We start from the raw sequence: 16,076 nt of genomic DNA on the forward strand, positions 1-16,076 counted from the left end.
TAAATGGGAATTTCAGAAATGTTATTAGTAGAGATTCCCTATTCTTTTCTGACATATTGCCAGCTTCCCGGGGAAGAGTTGATGGGAGTGGATCTGCTGTGAGAGAAAGAATAATGGAATTTGTAAACTCTCAAGAGGGATCCGTACCATGGCAAAGGAAAAAAGCATTTTTGGAATGATAAAATAATATTTTTTAACAAACTTGTTTTATTTATATATTATAAGTAATTACTAACAACAATTTTAACTTATAAATAAAATAAAAAAAAATAAAATAAAATGTTAAATAAAAAACAGTTCTACTGCTTTCAGTCTTATTTGAAATATATATTATATATAAAAAGGAAACTACTAGAATAATAAAAAAAAGCTAATATCGAATTGGAAAAAAATCCAGTCAAAGTAGAATTGAACATAATTTGCTTATAACGTTTAGTTGTGGTTAAAAAAATGTGGAAAAAAAATATAAAAAAGATGTTAAAAAGTTTAATTTTTTATCTAGTTATTTTCTAGTTGTTCTTGTTGCATATCATATGCTATATCACTGACACGCCGTTTAAAAATAAGCAGCTCCCTTGATGAAAATGTATCCATTATCGATTCTATGTGATGTAGAAAGCCTGCATGAGGACTCTGTTCCTGTTCTGCTAAACCCGCCATTCGATCCATGCTTTCTTTGATATGGTAACTATTTTCCGTCATGTCCTTCATATATTGCATTCTAGCAGATGAAGCTGAAGTAGATGTCGATGTATCCTTAAAATAACAAATAGTATTAAAATATAATAGAATATATATAGAATCAAAAATTACATAGACTAGAGCATGCTTTTTTCGAAAACTTACATATGAATAAGATGACTGCGTATTTTGGAGAGGCTCACTTTCAGTAGTTGTTTCAAGCACCACTGTTGAAAATGTGCTAAAAACATGCAAAATAAATTTTACGAAACTCATAAAACTGTAACAAATTACCTTCTTTGATTAGAAGTATCTTCCAAAAAATCTAGAGACTGCGTCAAATCCCACGACTCATTAGAACTTTCACAATCTAAATTCATATCCAAACTTAAATTACATGAGCTACCCGATGAAGCTGATTTTTTCTTGCGATACCGTCGGCTATCCATTATACTTTTCCACCCAATCCGGCACAATTTTTCTAAGAATACTACTTTTATTAAAATCTAAACAATTGCAAAATACTTACCGCTGACCCCAACTTCGTTAGACACCAACTCCCACGCCTGTTTCATCGCATTGCGATTCGAGTGATTGCGCTCAGTTTTTTTCCATATGATTATGTTTTTTTCTACAGCACTGCATATTTTTTGCTTTATTTCTTTAGACAACTTGTTTTTTCTTCCTTTATTTTCCATTTTGTTATTTTTAATTACGAGTAAATATTTTCAAGTGTCGCGGCAATAAAGACAATTTGACAACGATCCGGCGTTTGAGTCCAACAACAGCGATTACTACACCAATACAAATATACAGTAACCGCTGGCAACTTCGATTGTACTTTATTCTAGATGTCGCTGCACAACATTTCTGTCAAATTTTAGCACGAAGAAGGAACTTAGTACTGAATTTGAAACATTTTCACAGAAAATTTTCACTTTTTATTTTTATATGGAGTTTAGCGGTGAAATTGGAACTTACCCACCTTTTGAGGGTAAATATAATTTTCAACATAAATTCAACTTGATTTGAAATAGTTCATCTTCAATACATCTTCAAATTGTTTGCGAATTACTTCCAATTTGCCACAATGTTGACGAAATCTTTGAAAAGTTGTTGAAGATAATATGAGAAAACTTTGACAAAACACTACCCTAAAATGCAACGAAAAAACCATGTGGTTTTCAATACTTATTTGTGCAACGAAGTTCGTGGTCAATTGCAAGAAATAAAAAAATGGAAAATTTTAGACAAATAACCAAATAGTTTATAAAAATAGGTAAGTGAAAATAAAAAATGAAATAAAACTTTAAGGATGTCACTAAATGTATATCTCTTTGCAGAAAACTAAAATTATGGATTCTACGTTCTTGAAAACATTAAAAAGCTGACCGATGAAAAAATGGTGGACAATTAAATGGAACTGCTTCAAATAGTTTATAATAATTGGTACGTCAATATGAAAAATTAAATCAACACTTTAGAGAAGTCACTAAATTTAAATCTCTTTGCAGAAAACCAAAATCTTTGGATGCTACATTCTTGCAAACATTAAGAAGCTGACCAATGAAAAATGAGTGGCTTATCGACAAGAAAAAGTTTCCAGAAACATTACAAGTGCAACCAATTAAAATTGTTAAAAACAACAAATTGTTGATATCAACAACTTCTGGATGAAAATGGGCATCACATCGTCAGTTTAATTCATATGCTATTATCAGTTTAAAATGGATATTTTGTGAATTCCTCCTGCTGGAAATCAATTCTAACACGCGGTCCAGTACGTTCCTAATTTCAAATTGCCCGCTTGTTAATAAATCTTAATGCTGTTTTATGACACCAAAAGGAATGAAAACGAATTATCAATGCAAAAGTGTTTACTAATAATGTATAAGATATTTAAAGTTTTGTTGTTTGTTTTTTTTTCTTATTTATTGATATAAGATTTGTTGAATAAGATTATTATTTATCAATTGGTATTGTAGTGTATTATGTAGTGTAGTGTATTATTATATATTTTATTTTGATGAAAATGAATAAATTATACAAAATTCATAGAATTTTGGCTTTGACTTTCAATTTGAAGTGGGGATATTATTCATACAAATTTAGGTTGAAAAGTATTTGCAACGATGTTAATTTTGAATTGGACTCGCATCGAAAATTGTTTGACAAATTATTGAGTAGCGATGCATTTCAATTTGAGGATAACACTTGAGATATTATTGCTAATATGTTGAATTTCACTGTTGAGGGTAATGTCTGTTTTTTGTTGAGAACGCGATTTTCTCAACAATTTCTCAACTTGAATATTACCCTAATCCTTTGAAAAAATGTTTGAAAAATTGTTGAAATTTGGCATTTTTCAAACGTTTGTGTTTATTGGGAGTATATATGTATGCGGATGACATTCAAATTGTATTTACAGGTGGGATGGAAGGTCTGGATAGTTTGGAGAGGCGCATGAATTCTGCTCTTGATATTGTTTATTCCTGGATGGTTGACAATAGGTTGGTTATTAATGCAGGTAAGACGACGGCGATTATGTTTCAGGCGGGGTATCGCAATGTGACCTATCCGCAGATCAGAATGTGTGGTGAGGTTATTCAGTTTGTTCAGACGGTCAAATGCTTGGGTATTACAATTGATACGAATTTGGATTTTGGACAACATATATCTTCCCTCTCAGCGAGAGTGACTTTGGGACTAAGGAAATTATACAATTGTGGTATATACTTGACTGAGCGTGTCAAGCGTATAGTGGCCCATGCTTTGCTGATGTCTCAGATTAACTATTGTATCGAGGTGGTATCTTGTACGTTTCAATATAATAGGTCTGATTCTGAACAGGGTAGTGCGTTATGTTTTTGGGTTGCGTATTTTTGAACACGTGACAGACAAGGTAATTGATTTTCTTGGTTCTTCATTTGAACCTTACGTTTTATCGCGGAGATTAATGTTTTTCCATAGGATGAAAAGAAGTGGGTTTTTACATGAACTTCTTCAGGGATTTGTTTTCTCCAGATCGGTGAGAAATCCGCAAATAATTATACCACGAATAAATTGTTCCCTTTTTGAGAGGGGGTTTATTGTTACTACTGCTAGGGTTTGGAACAATCTTCCTGTAGCAGTAAGGGATTTTGGGCTTCCTGAGAATCAATTTAGGAACTTGCTACTGACTAGTTTGAATGAATATATTTAATGTTGACTGTTATTTACAAATGGTAGGTGTTAGTTTACCTTTATTAATATTAGTTTTCTATGTGACTTTGGCCAAAGTGAGGATGGTGGAGTGGTAGGCATTGTAGGGTAATTTAAGTATTAATGATTAGGATTGATAACTTTACAATTACTATTAATGTATTACTATTTTTAAGAACAATACGATTTATTGGCCACGAAGGCTTACTGTATTGTTAAATAAAATGAAATGAAATGAAACACAGACATTCCGTCCGGAATAACTGATAGTCTGTAAAGCGCTTTAACCAAATTTTGGTAAGTTTGCTGCCAAAAATTTCTCAAGAGGTCCATGCCCGCCTGTAATGAAATCGAGATGTTTTCGTCATCGGCGAAAACTTGTAACGATCTTTGATAACCAAAAAATAATACATTCTGAAAAAATTATTAGGAAATCACCATAATCGAACGCACCATTGCATAACAAATTGTTTGTAGGCTGCAGTGTTGCCAACTCCCCAAGTCCAAAAAGCACCAAAAAAATATTATAAATTCTAGCATACCACCTTCCACCACAAAATCGAAAATTAAATGCTCTACTACTAAAAAAAAAAAAAAAAAAAAAACTTCTGAAGATGTAAAGGGTGATTCTTTTGAGGTTAGGATTTTCATGCATTAGTATTTGACAGATCACGTGGGATTTCAGACATGGTGTCAAAGAGAAAGATGCTCAGTATGCTTTGACATTTCATCATGAATAGACTTACTAACGAGCAACGCTTGCAAATCATTGAATTTTATTACCAAAATCAGTGTTCGGTTCGAAATGTGTTTATCGACAAATTTTGTTCAGCATGAGGCTCATTTCTGGTTGAATGGCTACGTAAATAAGCAAAATTGCCGCATTTGGAGTGAAGAGCAACCAGAAGCCGTTCAAGAACTGCCCATGCATCCCGAAAAATGCACTGTTTGGTGTGGTTTGTACGCTGGTGGAATCATTGGACCGTATTTTTTCAAAGATGCTGTTGGACGCAACGTTACGGTGAATGGCGATCGCTATCGTTCGATGCTAACAAACTTTTTGTTGCCAAAAATGGAAGAACTGAACTTGGTTGACATGTGGTTTCAACAAGATGGCGCTACATGCCACACAGCTCGCGATTCTATGGCCATTTTGAGGGAAAACTTCGGAGAACAATTCATCTCAAGAAATGGACCGGTAAGTTGGCCACCAAGATCATGCGATTTGACGCCTTTAGACTATTTTTTGTGGGGCTACGTCAAGTCTAAAGTCTACAGAAATAAGCCAGCAACTATTCCAGCTTTGGAAGACAACATTTCCGAAGAAATTCGGGCTATTCCGGCCGAAATGCTCGAAAAAGTTGCCCAAAATTGGACTTTCCGAATGGACCACCTAAGACGCAGCCGCGGTCAACATTTAAATGAAATTATCTTCAAAAAGTAAATGTCATGGACCAATCTAACGTTTCAAATAAAGAACCGATGAGATTTTGCAAATTTTATGCGTTTTTTTTTTAAAAAAAAAGTTATCAAGCTCTTAACAAATCACCCTTTATTATAGAACTTTTGTGAATTGAATTTCAAAAAGTTAAGGTGGGTATTAAGATCGAGTTTAGCCGCTAAAATATAAAATAGTCATTTTTTCACAATTACTTTTCTTTAATAAATCATTTTAAGGAATACAAACTTTGTGAAAATTTGCTTTTGGCTATTCCCCATCAAGTTATAATAAAATTTGCAGCAAATATGCATAATTTTATGCCCATTTTTACTGAGACAGTTTTCACTTTAGCGGCAAAACTCAAACTTAGTACTCACCATTATGAACCGCTATTCAAGTATACACCTTGATCAGTTTTAATGCTTTCGTCCAATTCATTTTGATCAGTGATGTTTTTCAACTTTCAAAATATTAATATATGGAAGGAGTCTATTGCTTGTTTCAGTTGTGCGTGCTTTTGTGAATTTAATACAAACGTTTTTAATGACATCTTTACCAAATTCAAAAATTCGACACTCATCGCTCTACTTTCCTACAGAATACCCTAAATAACAATATTAATTAAAAAATAATCAATACCAACTTCATAACAATCAAATTCTATATTTGGCAATAAATTTGAGTTTCTTCGGCTCTTGAAAGTTTAGTCAAAATTTTTGTATCAATTAAACTTAATACTGTTCAAAATAAAAAAGCACCAAAAGCACTAAATGAAAATGCCAGAAAGCACCAAGTTGGTGCTTTTTTTGAAAAGGCACTAAAAATGCAATTTGGTGCTTTTTAGAAATCAAAAAGCACTAAATTTGGTGCTAAAAGCACCAAATTGGCAACACTGGTAGGCTGTATTATAGTGAGAGCGCCCATAAGAATCACGGCTTTTCAATAGGTTGACTAGAACTGTCATGTTGCTGTCATTTGACTAGAAAGACCGAGTTTTTTGTGGAGACTTTTTGTTTGTTGCACGTGTGGATTTTGAACATTGTATATTCGGTAAAAGCAATTTTAACAATTAAAAGTATTTTTATTTAACTTACCAAAATGGCTCCGGTTATAAAGAAGACGAAGAAGTCACCAAAGGCCAAGACGGATGATGTCGTTGAAAAAGAAACTGTTATATCCTCACAGGTACCGTAACAACGGTAACAACTAAGGTCCATGAAATAATTCATTTCTTTTTTTTAATATACAGCTTCAAAAGAAGATCAACAAGAAATCTGTAAAGAAACAAGAACGTGGAGTTGTCTTCATTAAGCACCTTCCACATGGTTTCTTTGAACAACAATTAAAGAATTATTTCGAACAATTTGGTGCCGTAACTCGACTACGCTTGGCTCGCTCCAAACGTACGGGTAACAGCAAGGGTTATGCTTTCGTTGAATTTGAATATCCTGAAGTGGCACAAGTTGCTGCCGAGACTATGGACAATTATTTGATGTTCAAAAAATTGGTGAAAGCCTCATACATCCCACCAGAAAAACAACAATACAATTATTTCAAGTCCTCAGTGCGAACAGTGAAGAACAAGGTTTGTATAGATTTCATATAAATGCATTTTGATATATATATATATAGGAGATCAAATAGAGGATGCCAAAACCAAATTTATTTACATTTATCTATTGAATACAATATTTATAGGCTAGCAGAATTAAAAATAAATGAGATGTGTAGTAGACCTAAAATTATTTAGGAAGACTGCAAAGTCCAAATTATGGAAGCTATTAAAATTGGTTCATGATTAGCATAATTGCTCCTACGGAAAGGTACATTAAAAAACTCAAATGGACGCAAATATCGTACTTGTAAATTGAAGCCAGTATGCAATCTATCTATAATTTCATTGACGGCCTTGTAAATATATTTAATAGAACATTTGGATCTATGCTTAAAGTCACATGGATCAATTTAATGTATTTGAGCCCAAAGGAATTTTAATAAATGTCTTTTCCAACTATTCAACACTATCATGGTTGCATAGGTACACTTAGATCTAACCAAAGCAGTGTAGAGTGATATTTTTCTGTACGGATTAAGGAACTCTTTGCTGTTCTGTTTGCAAAATGCTAGCACCGAGTGAGTTTTAGATAGAATGTAATCAATATGCAGATTGAAAGAAAATCGAAGATCACACCAAAATCAAAATTGCTGTCCAGCTTTTTCAGAACATGGCCGTTTAAAGAATAGCAAAAGTTTAAAAATATTGAAGAAAAAGCAACTAATAATTTTAGCAAAGGGATAGAGTCGGACTAGTTAAAATATCTGGGCTGATATGAAGAAGAATTCCTTTCTCGATATCTTCATATATGAAATGATGTAACATAAGGTCTAACAGTCTATGTTACTGTATCGAACCAGATCCAGTTATAAATTCCATTCTGTCAAGATAGTATATTGATATTTACAACATGAATGACAATGTGTCGGTCATTTTTCTGTGAACACATTTCTAGGTCGCAGTTTTAGTCAAATCGACTTCGAATTTGGCTCAAGTATGTGTTTATGTGTCAGAATAGAATCCCATTGTCTTTGAAAGAAACCCGATTTAGACTCATATGACCGCAGAGACAAAATTTTAACTCCGATTTACGTGAAACTTTGCACAGGAAGTATGATTAACATTTTTACTATACATGCCAAATTTGGTTGAAGTCGGTTCAGATTTAGATATAAAGATCCCATATATATCTTTCCCCCCGATATGCACTCATATGGCCCCAGAAATCAGAGTTTTAGTCCGATCTATGTGAAATGTTGCCCTGGGAGAAGAATTAAGAGTCTTATGGCTTTTTTCTTTTCTGAAAAAAGTGGTTTGCCTTTATTTTGCCTGTACAGAACGTGCATTTTTAAAATATTGCCAGCAACCTAAAATAATGCTATCATTTCAGCGGGTAGAAAAGAATTCAAAGGAACAAACGGCAATCGCAGCAGTCTCGTTTGTCGGTAGTGCTGAAAATGCCCTCAATTCGCCTCTATGCGAATTTTCACAAATTCGAAGCCTTTTCGCACTTTTGCCTATTTTTTTAGAAAAGAACCTAAAATTACATTTTCCGGACACAGTTTTACTCCGATTTACGTAAAATTTTGCACAAGGAGTAGAATTAACATTCTTACTATGCATGCCATATTTTGTTGAAATCGGTTCAGATTTGTATATAGCTCCCATACAAATCTTTCGCTCGATTTAGTTCCTCCAATTTGGGCAAATATGGATGAAATACCCACATTTTCCTTGTAAAATCGCCACTGCAAAAAATACAGCTTGTAAATATGACTAAAATCTACTTATACCTCGAATACACATTTCTCTTGCATAGGTTTCAATATTTTCCATACGGTTTTACTAACATTGTGCTCCGCCCCAGGGCGGAGAATGAAGCTGACCAATTTTTGTCGACGGCAGCTTGAAGGCTAACCTTATATATTTTTGTCCATTCGGCGACGGATAATTTTCCATTATAAAATCATACAATTAAATTTACATTTCATTATAATTTTTTGGGGCTACATTTTTGCAAAATAATTATAACAGCTTGAAATTCATTGATTGTGGGTACATTTTTCTGTTTTAAATCGATATTTATACCCTTCACCACTACTGTGGTACAGGGTATAATAAGTTTGTGCATTTGTATGTAACGCCAAGAAGGAAAAGTCGGAGACCCATCGTTTAGTATACCGATCGTCTTAGAATTAAATTCTGAGTCGATTTAGCGATGTCCGTCTGTTTGTCTGTCCGTCTGTATGTCTGTTGGTGTATTTTTGTGTGCAAAGTACAGCTCGCAGTTTTAGTCCGATTGTCCTAAAATTTGGTATAGGGTCCTGTTTCAGCTCAAAGACGATCACTATTGATTTTGGAAAAAATCGGTTCATATTTAGATATAGCTGCCATATATATTTTTCACCGATCTGGTCATAATTGGCGTGTATATCAACCGATCTTCCTCAAATTCCGTACATCCGAATATTTTATGAGTCTCGAAAAACTTGCAAAATATCAGCCAAATCGGTTCAGATTTAGATATAGCTCCCATATATAGCTTTCGCCCGATTTACACTCATTTGCCCACAGAGGCCAATTTTTTGCTCCGATTTAGTTGAAATTTTGCACAGGGAGTAGAATTAGCATTGTAGCTATGCGTGTCCAATTTGGTTGAAATCGGTTCAGATTTAGATATAGCTCCCATATATAGCTTTCGCACGATTTACACTTAAATGACCACAGAGGCCAATTTTTTTGCTCCGATTTAGTTGAAATTTTGCACAGGGAGTATAATTAGCATTGTAGCTATGCGTGCCAAATTTGGTTGAAATCGGTTCAGATTTAGATATAGCTCCCATATATAGCTTTCGCCCGATTTACACTCATATGACCACAGAGGCCGATTTTTAACTCCGATTTAGTTGAAATTTTGCACAGGGAGTAGAATTAGCATTGTAGCTATACGTGCCAAATTTGGTTGAAATCGGTTAAGATTTAGATATATCTCCCATATATAGCTTTCGCCCGATTTACACTCATATGACCACAGAGGCCAATTTTTTGCTCCGATTTAGTTGAAATTTTGCACAGGGAGTAGAATTAGCATTGTAGCTATGCGTGCCAAATTTGGTTGAAATCGGTTCAGATTTAGATATATCTCCCATATATAGCTTTCGCCCGATTTACATTCATATGACCACAGAGGCCAATTGTTAACTCCGATTTAGTTGAAATTTTGCACAGGTAGTAGAATTAGCATTGTAGCTATGCGTGCCAAATTTGGTTGACATCGGTTCAGATTTAGATATAGCTCCCTCCCATATATATGTTTTTCTGATTTCGACAAAAATGGTCAAAATACCAACATTTTGCTTCTTAAATCGCCACTGCTTAGTCGAAAAGTTGTAAAAATGACTCTAATTTTCCTAAACTTCTATTACATATATATATCGAGCGATAAATCATAAATAACCTTTTGCGAAGTTTCCTTAAAATTGCTTCAGATTTAAATGTTTCCCATATTTTTTGTACTAACATTGTGTTCCACCCTAGTGCATTAGCCGACACAAATTTTGAGTCTATAGATTTTGTAGAAGTCTATCAAATTCTGTCCAGATCGAGTGGTATTTAAATGTGTGTATTTGGAACAAACCTTTATATATAGCCCCCAACACATTTGACGGATGTGATATGGTATCGAAAATTTAGATCTACTAAGTGGTGCAGGGTATAATATAGTCGGCCCCGCCCGACTTTAGACTTTCCTTACTTGTTTTGATTAAATTTGATTCGAGATGAGTAGACATATTCGGCGTCGACTGGCCAAAAATGGTCGGCGGCGCGATTCGGAGGATTTATTCTCTAAGATTTTCTAAAAAGTCTTAAACATTTTGTCCAAATCGGTTCAGATTCAAATAAATGTATATGGGAACAACGGCCTTTATATATAGCATCCAACACATTTGATTTGATATGGTATCGAAAATGTGGATCTACAAAGTGATGTGAAGGTATTGCCGATGTTGCAAAAGTGTAAAAAACAAAATCGGTCCAAATTAAATTTATTTAATAAGAGGTCGCATTTACTTCGCTTCAGGCAAATGGAGAGCGACCATAAGCGGACACCGCTGCATCGTTTGAGATGGAAAATTACTCCGAGTGATCGTTATCGCTCTTGAACTCAATTAAGTAAAACCGATAATTTTGAGATTGTTCAATTAGGAAATTTTTCTCTCAGTAAACATTATGTTCGGGAATTCACCATGTCCGTGTGAGCGCAGGAACTCCTTTTGTAGTCGATTTATTTATTTTAGAAGTTAATAGACAATGTATTAGATAATAGCTATATATGCATTAATATATGTCTTCTTTTATTTTGGTTGTTTTTAGTCCGGTAAAACAGTATGGGTCTCAAGTAAAACCGCCGCATTACAAAGAAAACAAAAAGAGCACAATGAATGGACGGATGAAAATTTCACAAAACGTACTAGCAAACAGTTAAAGAAACTAAGAAAATTGGGCGAAAAATGTGCACATCTTGGCATTGACATTGACAAGATCATTATTGAACCAAAGACTCTAACTGGTGCTGAAAAGGCTGCTGGCAGCTCTAAGGCAGCAAAAAGAAAGGAAAGTGAAAAGAATGAAAACCAACAAACAAAGAAAGCTAAAAAACAACCGAAGTTAGAAGATCTTCTGGGAAGTACTATTCAAGAGGATTCAGATGATGAAGATTATATGGCCTCATCCGCTGAAGAAGACTATGAAGATAAAGAGCAAGATGATGAAAGTGATGAAGAAGAAGATGAAGAGGAAAACGAATCAGAAGATGACGAAGAAGAGGAATCAGAAGACGAAGAAGTACCTCCAGTCAAAGTTGTAAAGACCACCAAAACAAAGTTTAGCAAATCTCTAAAAGATTCTAATATTGAACGTTTCGATCAAATGCTGAAACGTAAACCTCACGCAGGTGGTATACAAAAGGCTAAGAAGCCATCGAAACAACCAGCTGTGACCAAAGCTAAAAATAAAATGCAATTATCGGCTGCTAAAGAAGTTGCCAAACCTTTGTCGAAGCTTCCAGGCAAAATGGCTAAAAATCCCATGAAAAAACTTAAAAAAGTAAAGTAGATTCTAATATTGTTTATTATAGAATACATGTTCTTAATTTCTTATAGTATAAGATTGTATAAAATATATATTTTTGTAGCCCGTTTGGGAAGTTGTCAATTTTATTTGATAATAATAATAATGTGTGTTTTTTTAAGTTGTACAATATTTTAATAAGGAAACTAATAATCTGGTATGGCGATTTTCTGTTAAAATATATCGCTCTCATTGGAACAAACCAAAAAGCGTAAAGATTTGTAAAATGCATTTTACGAAACGCATGAGAGTATGGCATTATAATAACATGAACAAATATATATGATCGAAAGTTCGGCAAACCAAATCTTATGTACCCTCCACAAAGAATTGCGTACAAAGTACTGCTAAACATTTCATCCGCAATCGAATTCCTTGGATTGTGATAAAATTTGTGAAAGGCTGGGTACACACAAAAATTTTTTTCTGATTCAATCACGAAATTAATTGATCCAATTAATTTTTTAATTGAAATTATAGTATCAATTAAAAAAATTAACTGAAAGTCAATTAAGTCTGGCACGTTTAACATTTTGTTCGGGGTTGCATACTTACCTCCTCCTGGGGATTTCTCATCTTTTGAGGATATACATCATGACATTTTTTTTGGGATTTTCCAACATTGTTACAGTTGGGGATTTCAACTGCAACATATTTAATCAGTCTTTTGCTGCCTCAATTCGTTCCTCCTGTTGTAGATTGTCTCTATCTGTTTTGCATAATTCTAGGCCAACACACAACGATGTTGTGCATGGATCTACTTCACTGATTGATTTTATGCTGGTGTCCTCTAATTTGAGGAAACTCATTTCTGACCAGGTTCAGTGCCCTTCGATTTCTCATCATGCGCTTATTTTTGCAGTTTTTGATATCGACGTCATGAAGAATGATTCCTCTTTTGTTGAGTTTTATGACTATAGGAACATTGATATCAATGGCTTGATAGATTTTTTGTCTACATTCGATTTTTCGTCATTTTTTTCCTCCACTGACATTAATGAAAAATGTGACTTTTTGACGTCCCTGTTGTATGAGTTACATTCATTTATTCCGAAGGAGGAAGGTAAGCTATGTTGGTGATGAATGGATGAAAAATAAAGATGTTCTCTTTTATCAGTCATTGAGGGATTTGTCGTATTCTGCATACCAGTCGGATAGGCATCCGGAAAGGTGGAAGACTTATTGTAAATACAGAAATAAGGTGAAATCGGTCATTCGGAGGGAAAAGAGAAGGTATTACATGAGGCGTTTTAATGGTCTTGATTCTGAGGGTCTTTTAAGAGTTCTTAGGGGTTCTGGGTGTGTTGGGAGAGATGATCTTGCCTATGATGGTGATCTAGATGAGATGAATGATTTCTTTGTGGGTAATGTTCCTTTTTCGGGAGATACTGTTGACTTTGTTCATCTTGATTTCCATGATGATGGGTTCTCATTTAATTGTGTCGGAATGGATGAACTATGCGCTGTTTTGCAGAGGATTAAGTCAAGATCTGTTGGAGTAGATGGTATTTCTATTCAATTTCTATGTGCAATTTTTCCATACATCTCAGATGTTGTCTTAAACCTAATTAACTCTATTTTGATTACATCGATTTATCCGACTGCATGGAAGATAGCTTGAGTTGTTCCAATTCCTAAGGGTAATACTGTATGTGGACCTGGAGACTTGAAGCCCATCTCGATACTTCCCACATTGTCTATGTTATGTGAATACTTGATTAAGGACCAAATTCTCCTTTGGTTTAGTCAGAGAATTGGTGGAAATCAACATGGATTTCGTAAAGGACATAGTACGACATCTTTGCTTTTGCATCTGACTGACTCTATTCGGGATAATTTCAACTCTTGTAGAATAAGTGCTCTCGTCTCACTTGATTTGACCAAGGCATTTAATTCAATTTGTTTCAATACTTTGATTAGGAAACTTTGCAGTAATTTTGAATTTTCTGGAAGTGCTTGCTCCCTTATTTCTTCCTATTTGTGTGGACGATCACAATTTGTGGATATGAACAAGAAGACTTCATGTACTCGTTCGTTATTTTCTGGCGTTCCCCAAGGTTCGGTCCTTGGTCCAATTCTATTTCTTTTTTATATGGATGATTTACTGGAGTGTCTGAGAGGTACTAGTTGTTCGGCCTTTCTTTATGCTGATGACGTGTTGCTTCTTTTTAGTGCTGGTCGTGAGTTCCCAGATGTTTTGGAGAATAACGTGAACTTTTGTTTGAGCCGAGTTGAGCAATGGACGGTAGCAAACTCGTTTTTTCTAAATCCTCTGAAGACAAAGGCAGTGCTTTTTGGTTGTCAATCCGTGAATATTAATGTTATGGTTGGCCGAAATGTTGTTCAATGCGTCGATCAGCTAAGATGTTTGGGAGTTTTGATTGACAAGTATTTGTGTTTTGGTCCTCACATTGACGCGGTGCAAGGTAGAATATATGCGACTTTGCGTAGGTTTTATTCTTCCAATTTGTTTTTGCCTTTTTGGGTGAGGTATCGATTGGCCCATGCTTTGCTAATGCCTATTATACGGTATGGCATTGAGATAGTGTCTGGTATAACGGCCACTAACTTCTTGAAATTGAGGCGTGCTGTAAATTCTATTGTTAGATTTGTGTATAATGTTCGACGGCGAGACCACATTTCAGAGTTTGTCGTGAAATTTCTAAGCATACCGTTTTATGTGAGGCCTTTAATTTTACTCGCCTTTAATTTTACTCGCTCGACAAGGAATACTCGGATAATTATACCTAGAATAACGTGCTCATTGTATGAGCGCTGTTTTCTTGTTCGCATTGCTCGTTGCTGGAACTTGCTTCCAATTGACTTAAGGATTTTTTCTCATACGAAAAATGCTTTTCGCTTGAAAATATATAATTTTTTTGTTTCCCATTCTGATTAATGGTTATGATTTATTGGTGTTGTTTAGGACACATACTTCCATACGAATGACTCGTTGTATTTCTTTGGGTGGGGGCCCTTCAAACAAAATTTAAACAATCTTGATAGTTACATTTATAACTATGATTATATTCATATTTGCATTTATTATTATTATTATTGTTAGAATTATGATTATATTTCTTTGCCTAGGCTTTAAGACAAGTTGTACTTTAATTATTGGCCTTGTAGGCTTAGTATAACATATAAATATATAAACAAGTATATACGGCCGTAAGTTCGGCCAGGCCGAAGCTTATGTACCCTCCATCATGGATTGCTTAGAAACTTCTTCTAAACACTGCCATCCACAATCGAATTACTTAAGTTGCGGTAACGCTTGCCGATGGCAAGGTATCTTAAAACCTCCTAACACCATCTTCTAAATTGTATGTAAGTCCATACGTGGTATATATTAAATCAAAAAAGATCGATCCAATACGTATATAATTCAGTTTGAAAAAGTAGAAATAAAATTTTAACAAAATTTTCGATAGAAATAAAATTTTCACAAAATTATCTATAGAAATAAAAATTTTGACAAAATTTTCTATAGAAAGAAAATTTTGACAAAAATTTCTACAGAAATAAAATTTTAAAAAATTTTCTATAGTAATAAAATCTTGGTAGATTATTTTTGGCTCGAATGGCAACCTTGATTATGAACCGAATAAAATTTGAACAAAATTTTCTATAGAAATAAAATTTTGACAAAATTTTTTATAGAAATAAAATTCTGACAATGATGAAAATTTTATTATGAACCGAATAAAATTTTAACAAAATTTTCTCTAGAAATAAAATTTTGACAAAATTTTCTATAGAAATAAAAATTTGGTAGATTATTTTTGGCTCTAGTGGCAACCATGATTATGAACCGATATGGACCAATTTTTGTGTCATTGGACTAATTTTGGTATGGTTGTTAGCGACCATATACTAACACCACGTTCCTAATTTGAACCGGATCGGATGAATTTTGCTCCTCCAAGAGGCTCCGGAGGTCAAATCTGGAGAACGTTTTATATGGGGGCTATATATAATTATGGACCGATATGGACCAATTCTGCCACGGTTGTTAAAGATCATATACTAACACCATGTTCCAAATTACAACCGGATTGGATGAAA

At 34.1% G+C, this 16,076-nt stretch overlaps 2 protein-coding genes and 1 long non-coding RNA gene across 3 annotated transcripts; 2 read left to right on the forward strand and 1 right to left on the reverse strand.

Moving 5' to 3' along the window:
* Positions 1 to 498: 498 nt before the first annotated feature.
* LOC142231824 (uncharacterized) lies at positions 499 to 1,644 on the reverse strand. Its single transcript, XM_075302469.1, has 4 exons — positions 1,211 to 1,644; positions 976 to 1,162; positions 847 to 922; positions 499 to 756 (listed from the first exon to the last, which is right to left on the reverse strand). Exons 1-4 carry the CDS (start codon positions 1,377 to 1,379, stop codon positions 499 to 501), a joined length of 690 nt encoding a protein of 229 aa, XP_075158584.1. The 5' UTR covers positions 1,380 to 1,644.
* A 125-nt stretch (positions 1,645 to 1,769) lies between these two features.
* Positions 1,770 to 2,741, forward strand: LOC142242413 (uncharacterized). The gene is made up of 3 exons (XR_012724096.1): positions 1,770 to 1,960; positions 2,025 to 2,130; positions 2,196 to 2,741. It is a non-coding gene; the product is annotated as an uncharacterized LOC142242413 (long non-coding RNA).
* A 3,536-nt stretch (positions 2,742 to 6,277) lies between these two features.
* On the forward strand, positions 6,278 to 12,129 carry LOC142221854 (uncharacterized). The gene is made up of 3 exons (XM_075291696.1): positions 6,278 to 6,508; positions 6,573 to 6,908; positions 11,253 to 12,129. Exons 1-3 carry the CDS (start codon positions 6,422 to 6,424, stop codon positions 11,991 to 11,993), a joined length of 1,164 nt encoding a protein of 387 aa, XP_075147811.1. The 5' UTR covers positions 6,278 to 6,421; the 3' UTR covers positions 11,994 to 12,129.
* The last annotated feature ends 3,947 nt before the right edge of the window (positions 12,130 to 16,076 follow it).

This window comes from Haematobia irritans, chromosome 1 (assembly GCF_050003625.1).
Source record: "Haematobia irritans isolate KBUSLIRL chromosome 1, ASM5000362v1, whole genome shotgun sequence".
Classification (NCBI taxonomy): domain Eukaryota; kingdom Metazoa; phylum Arthropoda; class Insecta; order Diptera; family Muscidae; genus Haematobia; species Haematobia irritans.

Excerpts from the sequence above, each read along its gene's own strand:
- LOC142231824 (XM_075302469.1), bottom strand. The coding sequence starts at position 1,379 with ATGGAAAATAAAGGAAGAAAAAACAAGTTGTCTAAAGAAATAAAGCAA. Across the intron at positions 1,163-1,210 it reads TAACGAAGTTGGGGTCAGCG|AAAAATTGTGCCGGATTGGG; the intron begins GTAAGTATTTTG and ends TAGTATTCTTAG. Across the intron at positions 923-975 it reads GATACTTCTAATCAAAGAAG|CACATTTTCAACAGTGGTGC; the intron begins GTAATTTGTTAC and ends GCATGTTTTTAG.
- LOC142221854 (XM_075291696.1), top strand. The coding sequence starts at position 6,422 with ATGGCTCCGGTTATAAAGAAGACGAAGAAGTCACCAAAGGCCAAGACG. Across the intron at positions 6,509-6,572 it reads AAACTGTTATATCCTCACAG|CTTCAAAAGAAGATCAACAA; the intron begins GTACCGTAACAA and ends TTTAATATACAG. Across the intron at positions 6,909-11,252 it reads TGCGAACAGTGAAGAACAAG|TCCGGTAAAACAGTATGGGT; the intron begins GTTTGTATAGAT and ends GGTTGTTTTTAG.